The sequence below is a fragment of the Stomoxys calcitrans genome, chromosome 3, assembly GCF_963082655.1.
Source record: "Stomoxys calcitrans chromosome 3, idStoCalc2.1, whole genome shotgun sequence".
Lineage (NCBI taxonomy): Eukaryota > Metazoa > Arthropoda > Insecta > Diptera > Muscidae > Stomoxys > Stomoxys calcitrans.
In genome coordinates, this window is record NC_081554.1 from 198,103,007 (window position 1) to 198,120,180 (window position 17,174).

The 17,174-nt window shown below is 35.5% G+C and overlaps 1 protein-coding gene and 1 non-coding gene across 7 annotated transcripts in view; one reads left to right on the forward strand and one right to left on the reverse strand.

The window, feature by feature from the left end:
- The window catches only part of LOC106088247 (protein sickie), a 348,338-nt gene that overhangs the window by 106,496 nt on the left and 224,668 nt on the right, over positions 1-17,174 (reverse strand). For all 6 annotated transcript variants that reach the window (XM_059365006.1, XM_059365005.1, XM_013253689.2 and 3 more), the window contains 2 exons: positions 12,970-13,301; positions 12,021-12,172 (listed from right to left, as the gene is read on the reverse strand). In XM_059365006.1, coding sequence (XP_059220989.1) covers positions 12,021-12,172; positions 12,970-13,301 — 484 coding nt within the window. The remainder of the gene's footprint in view (positions 1-12,020; positions 12,173-12,969; positions 13,302-17,174) is intronic.
- On the forward strand, positions 9,196-9,267 carry Trnap-agg (transfer RNA proline (anticodon AGG)). The gene has a single exon. It is a non-coding gene; the product is annotated as a tRNA-Pro (tRNA).

Genomic DNA, 17,174 nt, shown 5'->3' on the forward strand with positions numbered 1-17,174 from the left:
TTTGTCGGTCATTCAGTACAAAAATGGATAAGGCATCAGCATAAAATGTAACTGGTTCGTCATTTCATGTGGAGTTGGTGGAATAAGGCTTGGTACTATCCATCATTCTGTCACGGTAAAAGAATATTTGTTCATTACTCTCTCAATAGCTGCATTTTATATATTGCCATAATTATTATTAAAAAAAAAGGTAGAACACCAACGATTTGATTCGGATGGATATGCCACGACTTTTATAACGATTAGAAAGAAGTAGATAGATAGTTATTTGAGTTTTGTATATCATAGTTTATAACTAATTACGATATATCATATTTAAATACTTTATCTTACATTAGGTTTAATTGAGAAAAAAGTTGGTTAAATTAACCAGAAATGTATAATGATTAGAGTTGGTCAATTTGTAAGGATCATAGAACACTCTCCAGGCGGTTGTCAAAATTGTAATCCACGACAAGTTCTATTGTAATACACTTTCCAAGGGAGACGTAGTTCTTTACCAAAACGAGCTTCCGGTTTTTGACGACAAGCTTCTTTTTTTTACAAAAACTCGATCTTTCGATTTTTTAGTTAAAAACATATCTGTGGAAAAAAGAAAAAAAAAACCCAGAACTCGAGGTGTCATATTGCCACAAAAAGCCTTAAATTAGCCTACAAAACTTTTTGTTTATAAATGGGGTTTTGTCATATTTCCACAGATATTGATGTTGCCCATTTGGTTTCTAGGGAAAAACTGCTTCGAATTCGTAGTAGACTACGATTAGGAAAATCCTCAAAAATTATCCTATCTTACCAATGATACGGAATTTATGGTGAAGGAATCCTTGAGGAGCTTCAAACCATTTAAGTCACCGGGACCTAATGGAATATTTCCGGCGTTACTACAGAAAGAGGCAGACTATCTTGCGTCTCGTCTGGCCAAAATTTTCACAGCGTGCCTGGGACTTGCATATACTCCGAAAAAGGGTGGTGTTTATACCCAAGCCCGGCAAGGCAAGTTATGCGACACCAAAGGCCTACAGACCCATAAGCCTTACATCCTTTCTACTCAAAACCATGGAACGTATTGTGGATACCATGATAAAGAGTAGGACATCCAGCGAACTGCTCAAATACAAACAGCATGCCTATGTCAAGGGAAGGTCGGTGGAGACTGCCCTGCACGAGGTTGTGCATAAAATAGAAGAATCCTTCGACGCCAAAACGTATGCACTGGCGGTATGCATTGACATCGAGGGGGCTTTTAACAATGTGCGGACCGACACTCTGATCCAATCCTTAGACCAGTACCGGGTGGACGCAGTCCTTAGAGACTGGATAAACCACATGCTAAGGAATAAGTGGATAAATTGTGTGTCCCATGGCATAAATATAAGGGAGAAAGTGGCATAGGGCACGCCATAGCTGGGCATTTTATCGTCACTCCTATGGGTGACCACCATAAATGACCAATTACGGATGCTGACTGAGGAGGGATTTGAACCCGTCTGTTACGCAGACGATGTTATAATAATTCTAAGGGGTAAGGATCCAAACGAGCTATGCAGAAGAGCCGAAAGGGTCTTGCATATGGCATACGACTGTGCTAGACCCAGAGGTCTCAATGTTAACCCAGAGAAGACTGAAATATGCCTTTTTACGAGGAAGACGAAGGTGGGCCAATTTAACGCACCACGTTTCCTCAATAAGACGATTTCGATATCTGACAAGGTCAAATACTTAGGTGTAATTTTGGACAGGAAATTAAATTGGAAGTGTCACATTCAGAATCGTACTGGGAAGGCTCACAGATGTTGGAAACTGGGTAGACGAGCCCTATGCTCGAAATTGGGCCTGAATTCGAGGATGTCCACTGGCTCTACAGGAGCGTGTTTAGACCAATACTTACTTACGCCTCAGTAGTTTGGTGGAGTGCTATGGAGAAAAAGTGCAACATTAGGACCATACAACAGGTTCAGAGAACATGTTGTCTTGGCATGGGGCGCAGCGATGAGGACCACGCCCACTAGGGCACTGGAGACTATTCTAGATATCCGACCCATTGACATACAGATTAAGTGTGAGGCAGCCACTGCGGCTATGAGACTAAGGGCGATGGAAGACTGGATTGAGGATGGGAGAAGTTCATACCATCGCGGTACAATCAAGGCGACGATAGGAAACCTGGGAGGAAGGGAAGAGGTTTCCGATCGGATACCTGAGATGAACCTTGAAGTCGAGTGCGAGGCACTGCTGCCATCGGCACAGTCTTGGATTGATCCTATGGGGGGATCCAGATCCAGTGAGAACACGAGGCAATTACTGAAAGGAAGCAAGAAGGGGGTCAGTATATAGCTATTGGAACGTGGACTTTTTATACAGCAGTCAGTCTTTTTGTCAAATTTAGTTGGGTCCGTTCAGGATTATTTCTATTATTCTTGTTTTCTGGAACTTTTAATACCAAAGCTTATCCACCATAGATTTTTGTTTTTGACAAACCTGCTTCCATTTAATTTCCAATGAAAGCAATGGCATTTGTATAAGAGGGGGTTAGAAAGAAACTCTTCTTAAAAGTTTGAGTGAGTAATTTTTCCAAGATTATAAAAGTTTTCATCTTGAAGAAATCAACTTTAACTAAGAGTTCGTAGAACTTATCCAGGGAATCTGAGTTATTATTTTCTATTTGGTTTGGTTATTTCAATTTAAACCAAACTTGCGGCATATTTCCACAGCAGTTAGTAAAACAAACAAACAATCAGACAGACAGACATATTGCCATTGCCTTCCATCCATCTTAAAGTTGGTGGAAAAGCGTATATTTCATATCCATTTTTTGCTCGGCTATCATCTATACACCGTTCCCCATTTGAGTTGTGGTGCAAAAACTTTGTATTTTGCGGAAGCTAGGATGGCGTTTTTTTCTTCTTCTTAATTTTTTCTACCATTGCCGCTTGTGGCAGCAGTTTCTTCTGCGGCACTTTCCTTAAACATCAATTTGGCGGTCAGTGGTGGGGAGATATGATGGTTTCGCATAATGCTTCCTTCCAGTCATGTTCGTACAACATATGAGTGTCAGTCAGTCAGACAGTAAGTTTAGTAAGTCTGTCCGTCCGTCCGTGCGAGTGTAAAAATGCGAAAAGAAATAGTCATAATGCCAACGCATACTTCAACGCTGCAATGCTGCGCTGTGGATGCAGCATACTTTACGAGGCGGTTGGATGCACACTTTTATGGCATCCACCAATGAAGGTTTCTTGGCTTTGACTGTAGATGGCCTGGCATAGCATGGGATGGGATGTTATGTTATGGAATGGAAGCTGGCTGGGTGCCACTGCTGTGTTGGGGTTTCTTTGGAGTTGTTGCTGTGGAGAAACCATCTAAAGGAAGTTGGAGGTTTGCAGTTATCTCTGTGAAGCCATGACATTTTCTGCGGTGTGAAGTTATGGTTCTGTGTTTTCAATTCCATTAATACAACACCGCCATAGGTGGCAATCGAATCACATTAAAATGTATTGAAAGTCGATAAGAGAGACATCATCACACACAGGGTAGAGCCCATACTTGAGGTTTGAGAAAGTTTTACCCAAAACATGACCCACTTTTGATAACGGTAACAAAAGATGTTACTGCTCTGTACAAAAGATTAGAACAACCAGAGAGAACTTGGGTGACATTTGAAATGCCACCACAATATTGTCAGGCCATGACATTTATCCAGTTGGTTGAAAGTAGGATTAAATGTTATCAGAAACTTTTCTGTGTGGTTTTTTTATATAAATGATTTTTCTATGGAGGAATGGGGAACATTTTTGCATTCTTTATCAATTAAATACAAATTTCAATACAGAAAAAATATGGAAAAATTTCATAACTTTATTTTTTTATCTATCCTAAAAAATTATAGTGATTTTCGTTTTGGTTAAACATTTTTTTAAGGATTTTCAAATATAAATAACCTTCCAAATGTTTGTTTCATTGTAACATCTTTCAAAAAGGCAATGCCAATGATTCCTATTTATACATGGTAACATTTTTCAAGTACGTAACTACTCTTTTGAAGAAAATCTTAGCGTTTGAATTGCACAAGCAATTACTGCTGTAACTTACTCAGTATAGTCAAGCAACTGGGTGTAATTAGCCTGGCAGTGTATGCAGATGAAGGACATGGATACAGGAAAAAATTATACATAAAACAAGGTTGGTTTTAAGAACTTAAATCGTATGTGGGTATATGGGACTTATTAAAGAATGGATGTAGAAAAGTGGGAAATCCAATAGTTGTGTGTCAAAATCATTTGAGAGTCATTGATATTGAATACTTATAGTAAAGTTACAGATATCGTAGCAATCGATTTAGCATGGAATTTTCCAAATTTCCTTTGCGCTTTACTCTCAAAGCCTTTTCATTTATGTCTCATATGCACGCTTGATTAAGGGACTTTTGATATATTTTTATACCCTCCACCATAGTATGGGGGTATACTAATTTCGTCACTCCGTTTGTAATAACTCAAAATATGCGTCTAAGACCCCATAAAATATATATATATATATATTCTTGAACGTGGCCACATTTTAAGTTGAACTAGCCATGTCCGTCCGTCTGTCTGTCCGTCCGTCTTTCAAAGTAGTAAAGCTAGGCGCTTGAAATTTTGCACAAGTACTTTTTATTAGTGTAGGTCGGTTGGGATTGTAAATGGGCGAAATCGGTCCATGTTTTGATATAGCTGCCATATAAACCGATCTTGGGTCTTGACTTCTTGATCATCTAAAGAGCGCAATTATCGCGTGATTTAACTGAAATTTTGCACGTGGGGTTTTAATATCACTTCCAACAACTGTGTTAGGTATGGTTGAAATCGGTATATAAACTGATATAGCTGCCATATAAACCGATCTTAGGTCTTGACTTCTTGAGTTTAGTCTGTCCGATTAGACTGTAATTTTGCACGTGGTGTTTTGGTATCACTTCCAACTGTGCTAAGTATGGTTCAAATCGGTTCATTACTTGATATAGCTGCCATATAAACCGATCTTGGATCTTGACTTCTTGAGCCTCTAGAGGGCGCAATTATTGTCCGATTTGGCTGAAATTTTGCACGTGGTGTTTTAATATCACTTCCAACAACTGTGCAAATATATATGGAGGTAATCGGTCTACAACCTGTTATAGCTGTCATATAAACCGATATTGGATCTTGACTTCTTGAGCCCCTACAGGACGCATTTCCTTTCTGAATGGGCTGAAATATTACACAATGACATCTACTATGGTCTTCAACATTCAATTCACTTATGGTCCGAATCGGACTATAACTTGATATATCTCCAATAGCATAACAATTCTTATCCATTATTCTTTGTTTGCCTAAAAAGAGATGCCGCGCAAAGACCTCGACAAATGCGATCCATAGTGGAGGATATATAAGATTCGACCCGGCCGAACTTAGCACGCTGTTATTTGTTTAATATCCGATTCGCATTCTACTCCCAAATACCATACATTGAGTCCCATATTGTGCCGATAGGTCCCTCTTTAGGTTTGAGTTCCATATTGTCCCAATTGGTCCATTTTTCAGTTTGTGTGCTGTGTTTGGAGTAAAAGATGGGGTCCGCCCCCCTTCCAACATCACAAAATTATATAGCCTGATAATCCTTCTAGATTATCCTAAACATTTTCTGAAAGTTTCAACAAAATTGATTCAGTACTTTTCGTGTCTATATGAAGCAAGACACTTTTGTCCCAAGATCCAAAAATCGCGAGTTCACTCGATATGTCATATATATTCATATTCGCAAAAATTGTCTAGGATACAACTCGTTTCCCAATTTTAGCGAAATTCAATTGGTATGACAGCTATATATTAATACGGTCCGATATGGATCGGCATGGATGTCACATCTCAGTGCAGCGAATTTCAACGATATCGGGTAATAAATGAGCCTCTTAGGGGCCTAAGACTTAAAATCAGGAGATCGATCTGTTTGGGTGATACATCCATATCTGGTCTGATCTAGACCAAATAAAGAAAAAACATTTTGAATAAAAATTCTTAGAAAAATTTTTGACAATTTGTTTATAGAAGTTTTATTTTTATAAATTGTATACGATTTCGTATATTTTCCAAAAAATTTCTAAAAATTTAAACATTTAAAAAAATATTCTAAGGAATAACATTTTGTTTTTGCGCTTTTTATTTTGGTCATAACACAGATAAAAAATAACTCTTAGAAAAAACCAACTACCAAATTTGTATGTAAAATTTAAAATTTTCAACGAATTTTAACATTGACTCGAAGACATTATTTGTTAAAATTGGTACAGCCGCGGTCGGAAAAATAGCAGCGCAGAATAATAGAAATTTTAAACTTATAAAAAATTATAGTTTTGTTTGGAAGCATATAATATTTTTTCTAGATTTACAGGCATTGTCTGACCTTTTATTTTTTACCCTTTATTAAAAGCAAAAAGTTTAACGTGTTCTCAAAAAAGTTCTAAAATGTGTTTATTTCTGAATTAAGGGCGGTCAAAAAAATAGCAGTTATGACTAAAACTTGACATAACAGTCAGATAAATTAAAAAAAAAATTGTACGAATATCTTTAAAATACATTAGTTCTTATAAATAATTTTTTATTGAACAACCTATGCTGCGTTAAACTTCGTTCCAGTGAATCTGTTATATTCTTGTACCTTTTCTTCGGAGTTTTCGCCAGGTCCCTTGTTATTATTATTGGGTTTTGCTGTGGCTATTGCATTTTCGATATCGTACCACAAATTTTCTATTGGACTAAGATTCGACGGCTATGCTGGTCATTCCATAAGGTCGTTATTATTTCTTTAAAACCACCTTATTGCTGAAAGATCGGTGTGTTTTTTTGTTTTGCTTAAGCTCCTATTGAACGATCAGACATGTATATGAGCTGTCACTTTCTGTATTCGCAAGACATGCCTTATGTATGTCAAATAGCGCGCTCTAATCGTCACGTATTCTCTTTGTATTGTATTTGTTTTATAGAAAATGTATTCATGTAAATACGATGAAATAACTGCTCGATATAAATAAGAGAAAAAAAAAGTATATTTATTCCAATATCCATTTGTCAATTTTTTGTACGTATCACGTGCACAACTTTTAGAATTGCAAATAAAAATGCAAATTTGCCTATGAACACTCCATTAAGAAACTGGGGCAAACTCCCCACAAATTAATGAGTGCTGTCCGGTTCAATTTTAAGCTCAATGATAGGGGACCTCCTTTTTATAGCCGAGTCCAAACAACGTGCCGCAGACACCTCTTTTGGGAGAAGTTCATACATGGCAAAGTATCTCACAAATGTCGCCAGCATTAGGAGTTCATTCCCTCCTAATGCTGGCGACATTTGAAAAATTTCCTGATATATCAGAAAAATTTTCTGATGTACCAGCCAGAATTCGAACCCAGACGTTCAGCGTCATAGCCGGACACGTTGCGTCATAGGCGGACCATTTGTATCACACCTCTGCGCTGCGGTGGATTCCAGAGTTACTATTTTTGAAGTTACTATGACATGGGTGATCGTGTAATGGCAGCTTTATGGATGTATTATTGTTGTTTGTTATATCTTGGTTTGCAATGAGTGCCTTTCAACAACAAATTTGTATTTTCGATCACTTTAAATAAATTGATGCAGCAAAATTAACAAATTTTGTCGTCGCTTTTTTGACCAAACTTGTTGTTTTTCAAAATTATCTGTGATGATAGTTTCATCTTTTTTATATTGTCTAACTTAGACCAATAACTCATGTGTTTATACTCTACACCATATGGTGTAGGATAGTAATTTCGCCAATCCATTTGTATCACACCGACATATCTGAGACCTTCACATTATAAACCGATTTACCCATGCTCGTCCACCTATCTGGCGAAAACACACTAGTTTTCAAAGGTGTAAAACTTCGCGCTTTCATTGAGCTTAAACTTAAAATGGACAGCACTCATTGATATGTGAGAAGTTTGCTCCCGTTTCATAAGGCTCAAACAGAATGAGCTTGTTGAGCTTTGTTTTTGAGCGTTGCTTTGAAGAATGCAACTCTGCAAACAAACTTTTCTGCTTTACTTTTGTGGGTTTTGTGTTCAGAGTTGCATTTTTGCAACGCCACGTTCAAAAACAAAGCTCAAAGCGCTCATTCTGTTTCGGCCTTTATAGTGTATGTCTAATACTGCCACACTTTCTGAACTTTACTTTTTTATTAGCAATGAGTAGGTAATTTTTTACCTATCTAAAAAATTCCACGATAAGAGGCATAAGGCAAAAGTTTGTTCCCAGTCAGTAAACATTTATTACATTTAATGCTTGTTTTTTTTCAAGTTCGTTACATTTATCATTCTCCCCTGTCCAGTGGGGTAGTTACTTAGTTTCATTAAACTCATGGTGGCTGAGGTTAGTTGCAGGCAACATTATGTTGCAGTAAACCTCAAAAGTTATGGGTTTTCATATACAGCTGCCATGCAATGTGTTCTAATAATTTGGGGTTGCTTAAACAGCGCTGAAATTATTCATAAAATTTTGGCTTACTGCCAACAAATGTTGGTGAACTATCCAATTCAACACGGAATGTTGCTACATATTGTGTATTAAGTTTTAGATCTCTTTTTGTTTTGCGAGATTTTCCTAGTGTAACTTCAAAGGGGTTGTTGTTCTATACGCTTGATTTTTGTTTTGGCAGAGTTTTTCACCACTTGATTTTGGTTTGTTGTTCTTTTATTTGTCTGCTACTCTTTAAGTACAACTCTGTGGTGTAGACTAAAAATATTACTCAAAATGGTTGGCAACGCGTATACATCCATGGTGAGTATATGATGGGTGTGTGTTCACAATGCCATGAAGGCAAGCAATGTTTGTTGTTCGTGTGTTTGTACAAAGCAAAGTAGACGCGTAGGCAAAATGGTCGTCTTGAATATTTTTTGATTGATTATATTTTCATTGATAAAATAATTCAAAAACTAGTTCTCTTTTTTTTTTTGAATATTTTACTAAATTATTTCTGTTACATTGAAGTTATATGGTTTTAATTGACTATGTCGTTTTAATTATTTTATTATTCTCTTCATTTTTATTTTCGAAAAATTTTCCTACTGCGCTCTTACCACATACCATATTTGTTGTTTCTCATTGCCTCTTACTCTTTGCTGGGCACGACAAAACTAAAATTGTGCAGCGTTAGACATATGGCTCGTTGGTCTAGGGGTATGATTTCCGCTTAGGGTGCGGGAGGTCCCGGGTTCAAATCCCGGACGAGCCCAAGTTGATAACTTTTTTATTTTTTTTTTGTTTAAATGCATTAATAATTTTTTTTTATACTTTTATTTTACAATTTTTGTGGAGATAAAGTAATAAATATTTTAAAACGTGAATTTAGTTGTTATGAAGCTTACTCTTAATGCAGATGGGCCATTGCAATATTGCACATTGGTTATATGTTTTCAACAGGATATTGTCCCGATTTCGACAATCGGTTTAAAATTCTATTTATTTCCATAATATAATACGCAAACTGAAAGCATTTAAAAAAAATATGTATATATCTGAAGAAAATACTTTTGGGCCAATTTTTATAACAAATTTCCTACATTCTGCTCAAATGATGTACTCAAATTCTCCTTCGTATTTCATTTCAATAGATCAAAAATCCATTTTTGATGGATTTGTACAAATTTCATGCAACTATTGCTCAATATGATAAACCATCTGCTAAGAAAAGGTGGATAAATTGTGGTTTTCATGTCATAAAGATAAGGGCGAAAGTGTCACAGGGCACGTCACAGAGGTCATACTATCGTCAGTCCTAAATAACCCATTACGCATGCTGACTGAGGAGGGATTTGAACTCTTCTACTATCTAGACGATGTTAAAATTCTTCAGGGATAGGAATTTGAATTAGCTATGCGGAAAGGCGAAAGTGTTTTGTGGATGGCATACGTCTTGGCTAGAGCTAGTGGTCTGAAAGTCAACCCACAGAAGACCGGAATATGCCTATTCACAAAGAAGACGAAGGTGGCCCAATTGACGCACCACGTTTCCGCAACAGAAGCGTACGGATAAGGCTCACATATGTTGGGCACTATGTATGGGGTCTGAATCCGAGGAAAATTCACTGGGCCTTAGGAGCGTGATTAAACCAATACTTATTTACGCCTCGGTAGTTTGTTCGACTGCGATATAGAGATAGAGCAACATAAAGATAATAAAAAAGGTTTAGGGAACATTTTGTATGAGCATAGGCGAGGCGATGAGGACCACGCCAACAAGTGGCTGGAGACTAGAAATCAGACTCATAGAAATACAGATTAAATGTGAGGTAACCACTGCGGCTATGAAATTGACGGGAACTCTGGTATTGCCATCTGGATGTTCATGCTACACGGGTGGATTCTCTCATGACCTCCAATTGACTTATTTAAATCGGTGATGGGAAATTAACAATGGTATCGATACTATTGATATTTATTACTATAGATATCGAAAATATCGAGTATTGCGATTATCGACAGTTTGCCAGCTCTAATGTGTAGGTCATGTCGGGAAGACGATGAGACCTATGACATTGCCCGGTCTTCGTGGCTAACAACCACGGGCACGTACGTGGGCACACAATAGGGGAGTGGTATGAAAACAATTAGGGATGTGGTTAGTAGCAGGTAGCTTCTGACTAAGATATTCTTTTTTCGAGGTTGATTTTAGAAAGGTAACCTATTGCTCAGTATACCTATATTTAGCATCCTGTTTTTGAAAGTCCTTCATGTTGCAGGGTTAGTCTTTTCACTAGTTGGGTGTAACAAAATCCGTTTGAAGACATTTCTCTGTTAAGGGAGTTTTCGAATTTTTTCGTTAACATGAAACTTGAACAATTTTAACTCCATCAATTTAACGTGTGGGTAGTGGTTGATTAATAAAAACAAAATGAAATTAAAATGAAAGTTGGCTGGTCAATCTTGTATTTAAAAAATGTTTCTTTCCAAAACTAATTTGGAGGCGGCCAGACTTGGGCAAAATTTTGTTTTTAGAAAATTTCTTTTTTTTTCTTTAGGAAAAATTTATTGACGTTTGGATAAAACATTCATTGAAATTTTGTTTTTAAAAATCAAATTTTTAGGTGGACCTCGGCTTAATTTTATCTCTTCAGAAAAAATTTTATAAGAATTTGGTTTTTATTGCAATTTTTCTAAAAAAGTTCATTGAAATTTTACCTTTTAATTAAAATTTTTCTTTATAAATAAAAATTGCAATTTTGCCTGTACATATAATATTATTGAAATTTTGTTTTTAAAAAAATATTTCGAGGGGAGCCTTTAGAAAAAATTTCATTGAAATTTTGTCTTTGGAAAAAATTTCATTGTAATTTTGTCTTTAGACAAAATTTCATTTATATTTTTTTCTTTAGAAAAAATTTCATTGAAATTTTGTTTTTAGAAATAATTTCATTGAAATTTTGTCTTTAGAAAAAATTTCATTGAAATTTTGTCTTTAGAAAAAATTTCATTGAAATTTTGTCTTTAGAAAAAATTTCATTGAAATTTTGTCTTTAGAAAAAATTTCATTGAAATTTTGTCTTTAGAAAAAATTTCATTGAAATTTTGTCTTTAGAAAAAATTTCATTGAAATTTTGTCTTTAGAAAAAATTTCATTGAAATTTTGTCTTTAGAAAAAATTTCATTGAAATTTTGTCTTTAGAAAAAATCTCATTGAAATTTTGTCTTTAGGAAAATCTCATTAAAATTTTGTCTTAAGAGAAAATTTTGTTGAAAAGTTGTCTTTAGACAAAATTTTATTGAAATTTTGTCTTTAGAAAAAATTTTATTGAAATTTTGTCTTTAGAAAAAATTTCAATGAAATTTTGTCTTTAGAAAATGTCTTGAGAGAAACTCATTGAAATTTGGTTTTTATGAAAAATTTTATTAAAAAATGTTCTTTTGAAATATAATTTGGGGCGGTAGGGGACCCAGGTCCCCTCTGGCTACGTCGGTGTATAGAAATAATTTGTTATTTTTACTTACATTTGTTGATAACTGGCTACTCAGGCTCAGGACTTGTTCTCGAGCTTCTATGAGTTCCCTTTTAAGTCGACGTATTTCATGGGCCTGTCTCTCTTCTGATGTGCCATACAATGAACTACCTCCAGATAACAATGAAGCAGCACTACCGTGAACTAAAAGAGAAGACAATAAAGGATATTTATGAGTATTTTATAACTTAAGGTTCAACATAACATACACTGAAAAGCAGTTTTTATGACTCCTTTAATAAAAAAGGAAATTTTGCATTAAATTTTTTGGTAACATGCATGTTAGGAGAATATTAAACAATTTTTTTTTAAATAGTTGAAGTCTAACGGTTTTAGGCGAATAATTGAAATTTTTTTATCCTAAATTTAAGAAGAAAAGTTATGGGAAAAATTGCATGAGAAAAAAAATAATTTCGAATATGGTAAAGTAGTATGTGCTTGACTGTCCAGGATTAAAATATGAAGAATTTTTGATTTCTACATTTAAAATCGGAATTATAATTTTTATAGTTACTACAGTCAAAACCGGATAAGAGATCTTTTTCTTTTCCGTAATTTTCAGTTAAACTTAGTTCGGATAGGTGAAATCATTGTCAATTAACCTTTAAGGCATAAGCGATTTTTCATTTTACCGCACACTTATAAATAAAAAAACTTGATTTGAAAAAGAGCTCTCATATCATGTCAAAGACATCTATTAGCGAGATGACAAGTTATTTATTGCAAATTTTATTGATGATTCGAATTTTTCAACTGCAGATAATTTTCAAAAGAATCCAAGTTTCTCACTTATGCGTTTAAGCGATATTTTACTTAAGCGAACTCAAATGAACTAACATCAAAAATGATTGGTTCTTCCAAAATAATGATAAGCAATTTTGTCAAATATTTGGTGTTTTTGATTTTATTGGTATTAGTTTTTGTGATATAATCTGATTTACCTTCATCATTTTTCTTGGGATACGTTAGTCTATGACTAGCGGTTGTTCCCGCCATATTTGTCATACCGGCCGTATTACAATGAGTTGGTGACATGGGACCAGCATAACCCCGATTTATGGGTGTAGGCGATGTGGGTTGACTCCAGGCCACCGTAGTACCCGCATTATTCGACGTTTGAGCATTAGCGGCTGCAGCAGCCGCAGCTGCAGCCATTTGAGCTGAGATGACGCCATTATGTGTGGCGCCTACTGGTAGGCAGTAGTATGGTTCAATTTCGACTTCAGAACCTCTTGACATCATAGAGGGATACATTTTTTCGGATTTCGTAGATCTATAGAAATAGAAAACAAACATAAGGTTTAGAATTTTGGAAAAAACAAAAAAATTTTCCATCTGAGGCAGCAACTAAGCTAAGCAACGAATCGTTGGAATATAACTAAAAACAAAATCTATATACAGTATACAAAGGTTAGTTAGATATATTCTAAAGAAATTTTTATAAGTTAAAGTTAAACTTTTCTGTGTCTAGGCAATTTAAAAAAATTTTAATGTTAAATAAACCATAAGCCAACAATGTAGCCAATGTAGATTTCCTCATTTGGCATATAAAACTAAAAGTATGCTACTGAAAGTGCCGTTGACAGAACCTACAGTCTTATGCCATTACCCAACTTGTAAAGGTGTAGTTTTAGGTTCTTTAGAAGTGACACCTGAGAGGGATTTACTGACTACACAAAGTTCAAAACCAGTAAAGAAAGGCAAAAGACGGGAGGTTCCGACTGTATAATACCTTATTAGTACAAAGTGGGAGTTATATCTTATTTTAAACCAATTTGATGGACCTCGACGGATGTTTTGAGATGGATTACCATCTGAGCACATTATTGCAATATTTCTGAAAATCGGACGAAAATATATATGGACCGATTTTTTCCAATTTCAAAAGGATTTGTCTCTACGCTATTTGAAGACGATCGGATCAAATTTGAGACCTGTAGTTTGTACATAAATTAACATTGACAGACGGGAAAGACAGACGTATCGGATCGGAATGCTTATCAATGGGTCTATCCCTCTTCCTTCTGAGTGTTACAAACAAATGCACTAAGTTGTAATACCCTGTACCACAGTGATGGTGTAGGGTATAATGAACGAATTTTTTTTTCTAGCTTGAGTTTAGAGCAAAATCTAGCCTTACGATCTGCTTCGAAACTCATTTCATCCCCCTTGCCTTCTAACTGACCTAACCTAACAACAAAAATTTTACAAAAAATTTAATTTCTCTATTTCTTACAAATTTACGCCTGGATGCTTTAAAACTTGTCCCTGCAACTGTATAGACATTGAAATGAATTTCATTTATTCCACTGGGGACAATCATTTTTTAACTTTATTCATGTAATTGTATAAAATTTATTTGACTCTTTCATGATGTTGCCTTCATTTGTCTATGCGGCATGTTGGCCGAACAACGGCCCCATTTGTTTTCATGCAACAACATTACACACTTCAACACATTTTGATAGACGATATCAGACGAACCCAGTCACAGTAAAATTTTACAACATTTTTTCTCCATACCAAACCCGCCCTCAACAATGGTCATGGAGTTTGTATTCGTATTCGGCAAACCAACTGCCAAAAAGTCTACCACACAAATTTAAATTTGTGAAGGGTTGCTGGAAAATGGAAATGTTACAACATTCCCATTTACATATCATCCGAAGTAGCAACAGCAGCATCATCACCAATACATACACCATAATTGAGGTGGCATAAATTGTATTAAAGGTCGTTGAAGGGGTGGAGTTGGTGTCAGGGAACAGATTGTAGGGTCATGAAGATAATTTAATGAAATTATCATAATTTCGGTTGTAACACCATCATAGAGAAATCTAATAAACAAACCCAAGTACCTATTTACTGAATAAATCTAAACAGGGTTTCCAAATGCGTTGAATTATGGCACAATTGGTGGTGCCATGGCATTTATTAGCTGTAAAAACTCTCAACTTCGTTTAGTGGCAAACCGGAAATTTGCAATAGTCTGCTGTACAAAATTTGTAGGAGATGTAATTTACGCCTAAAGCTAGACTACAGTTGTGCACCTTTTACAAACGCTTCTAAAAGGTAGAAAGGAAGGTCTTAACAAGGATTTGCATTGTAATGTGTGTGCATCAAATTTGTGGTTTTAAATTGAACGGAAATTGAAAAGAAGCAGAAACCGAAATGCAATTGAAAGTCATTTGTGAAATGTGAAAACACCCAGAAATCAGGCAACTAGCAATGGGTTCATGAACTTTGAGCTTATTTTCCATTTCTCGTTCTCTTAAGGCGTTCTCTAGTTGTCCTGCAGAAATTCCATAGAGTTTTCCTTTGTTTTTGGTAGAAACAATATGTTGAATGAAAACATTCCTGTATGCGGTATGTGCCACAAAGTTACCGCCCAGTAGTATGTTGCTTTTTCGAGAACAAAAACATGTATTGCATACTTTTCAACGCCTTTTGAAACTCGTAAATTTCTCACAGTAAAAAGCATCATAATTTTGCTGTTATGTGTTTCGGTGCTTGAAACTTTTCATTTTTGCTTTTGCCATTAAGCCGCCCGTATTTAGATGGTATTTAAAGAATGTTTCTACTTCAACCTTACCCAACACACGTCACTTACACACACACGCACACACATGCATCTATGGTGCGAAAGAATGTGAGCCTGAAAGTATGCCATGATGCATAAATTAACAGAAAACTTAGCACTCCTCGGAGCATGTATGCAGCATGTATGAAAGGCAAGAGCGCACACACAAAGCAACAAGAACAAGCCAGTCATCTTTTTTTCCTGTTCTTATTTGCTCTGGCCTTAGAGAACAGGAGATAGGGCAAAATAATGTTGAAAGGGGGTGAGAAACATTCAAGTACTCTCTACTGTTTGCCGAAGTTTGAAGGTTGCTTGCTATGTGTAAGGTTTTCATTTTTTCTCCTTTATCGCCTAAATGCTGTAAATAAGTAATAAAGTATTTTAAAAATGCCCATATGCATGTTAAGGTGTAGGTGTTTTCCCGTGTGCGTGTGCATGAGCTTCTGTGGAATTTTTCTTAAATAATTTGGCAAAGAATTTTCTGCTTAAATTAGGTGGGAAGAAGCCTGGTTCTAAGAGATATTTTTATTTTAATTACAACTCTTATCCTGCTGGTGTCAGTCAATTTTAGCCCCCTAAGCTGATTTAGTCGGTTTAAAGGAGTCTTCGCACAGATGAGGCTGCTGTCATTTAATGTGGCTGCTTCAAGCAGTGGTACCATTGAAAAATTTTGGTAAGGCCCAAAAACGGGACCTTTTTTGCAAAAATTAATAGAAATGGATAAAACCATGAATTTGTAAATGAGGGTTTTTGAAGGAAAAAAAAAGATTGTTTAAAACTAAACTTTGACAAAAAAAAAATTTAATAAAATAAAAACTAAAATAATTAAAAATAAAAACGAAAATAAAAAAGTGTAAATAGCATAACGGTTGATTAAGAAATAAACATAGGACGAACTAAAAAGTTAAATACATTGGAATAAAATAATATCAAATACAATTAAATGGTAAAATAAAATTAAGACGAAATCCCGTTCAATAGCGGTTGGTATGTGTTGCTATCTCTGGCTTTCCTTTTCCATTTGCAAAGAAAATCTCCGATCCCTGAGCTCGTCTCGAAAGCGAAACTAACAAAAATTGTAAAGTTAAATAAATTTTAGCAAAAAAGGCATAAGTTCGGTCGGATTGAATTTTAGATATCCACCACCTCGGGTATATATAAACAATATTTCTTTAAAATCCACGATTCTGAACCTATAACCCGCTACAATTCATTATTCAAAATTTCAGGAAAATCTGGTAATGCAAGAATCATATATGGGTTCAAGACCATAAATTGGGAGATAGATATGTATAACAGCTATATCTGAATATGATCCGCTCTACTCCATAATAGGGTAGGAAGTGTGAGGGTTTCACATAGCTCACTCTACTTAATTTCAGCAAAATCGTAGAACATATACGCTATTTATGGGTGAAAGACCTTTAATCGGGAGATCGGTCTATATGGGCGCTATACCGAAAATGGTTCGATCTAAACTATGCTCGACACAGACATCGCATATAGATACTCACTCTACTTAATTTCAGCAACATCGGGGAATAAATACGCTATTTTTGGGTAAAA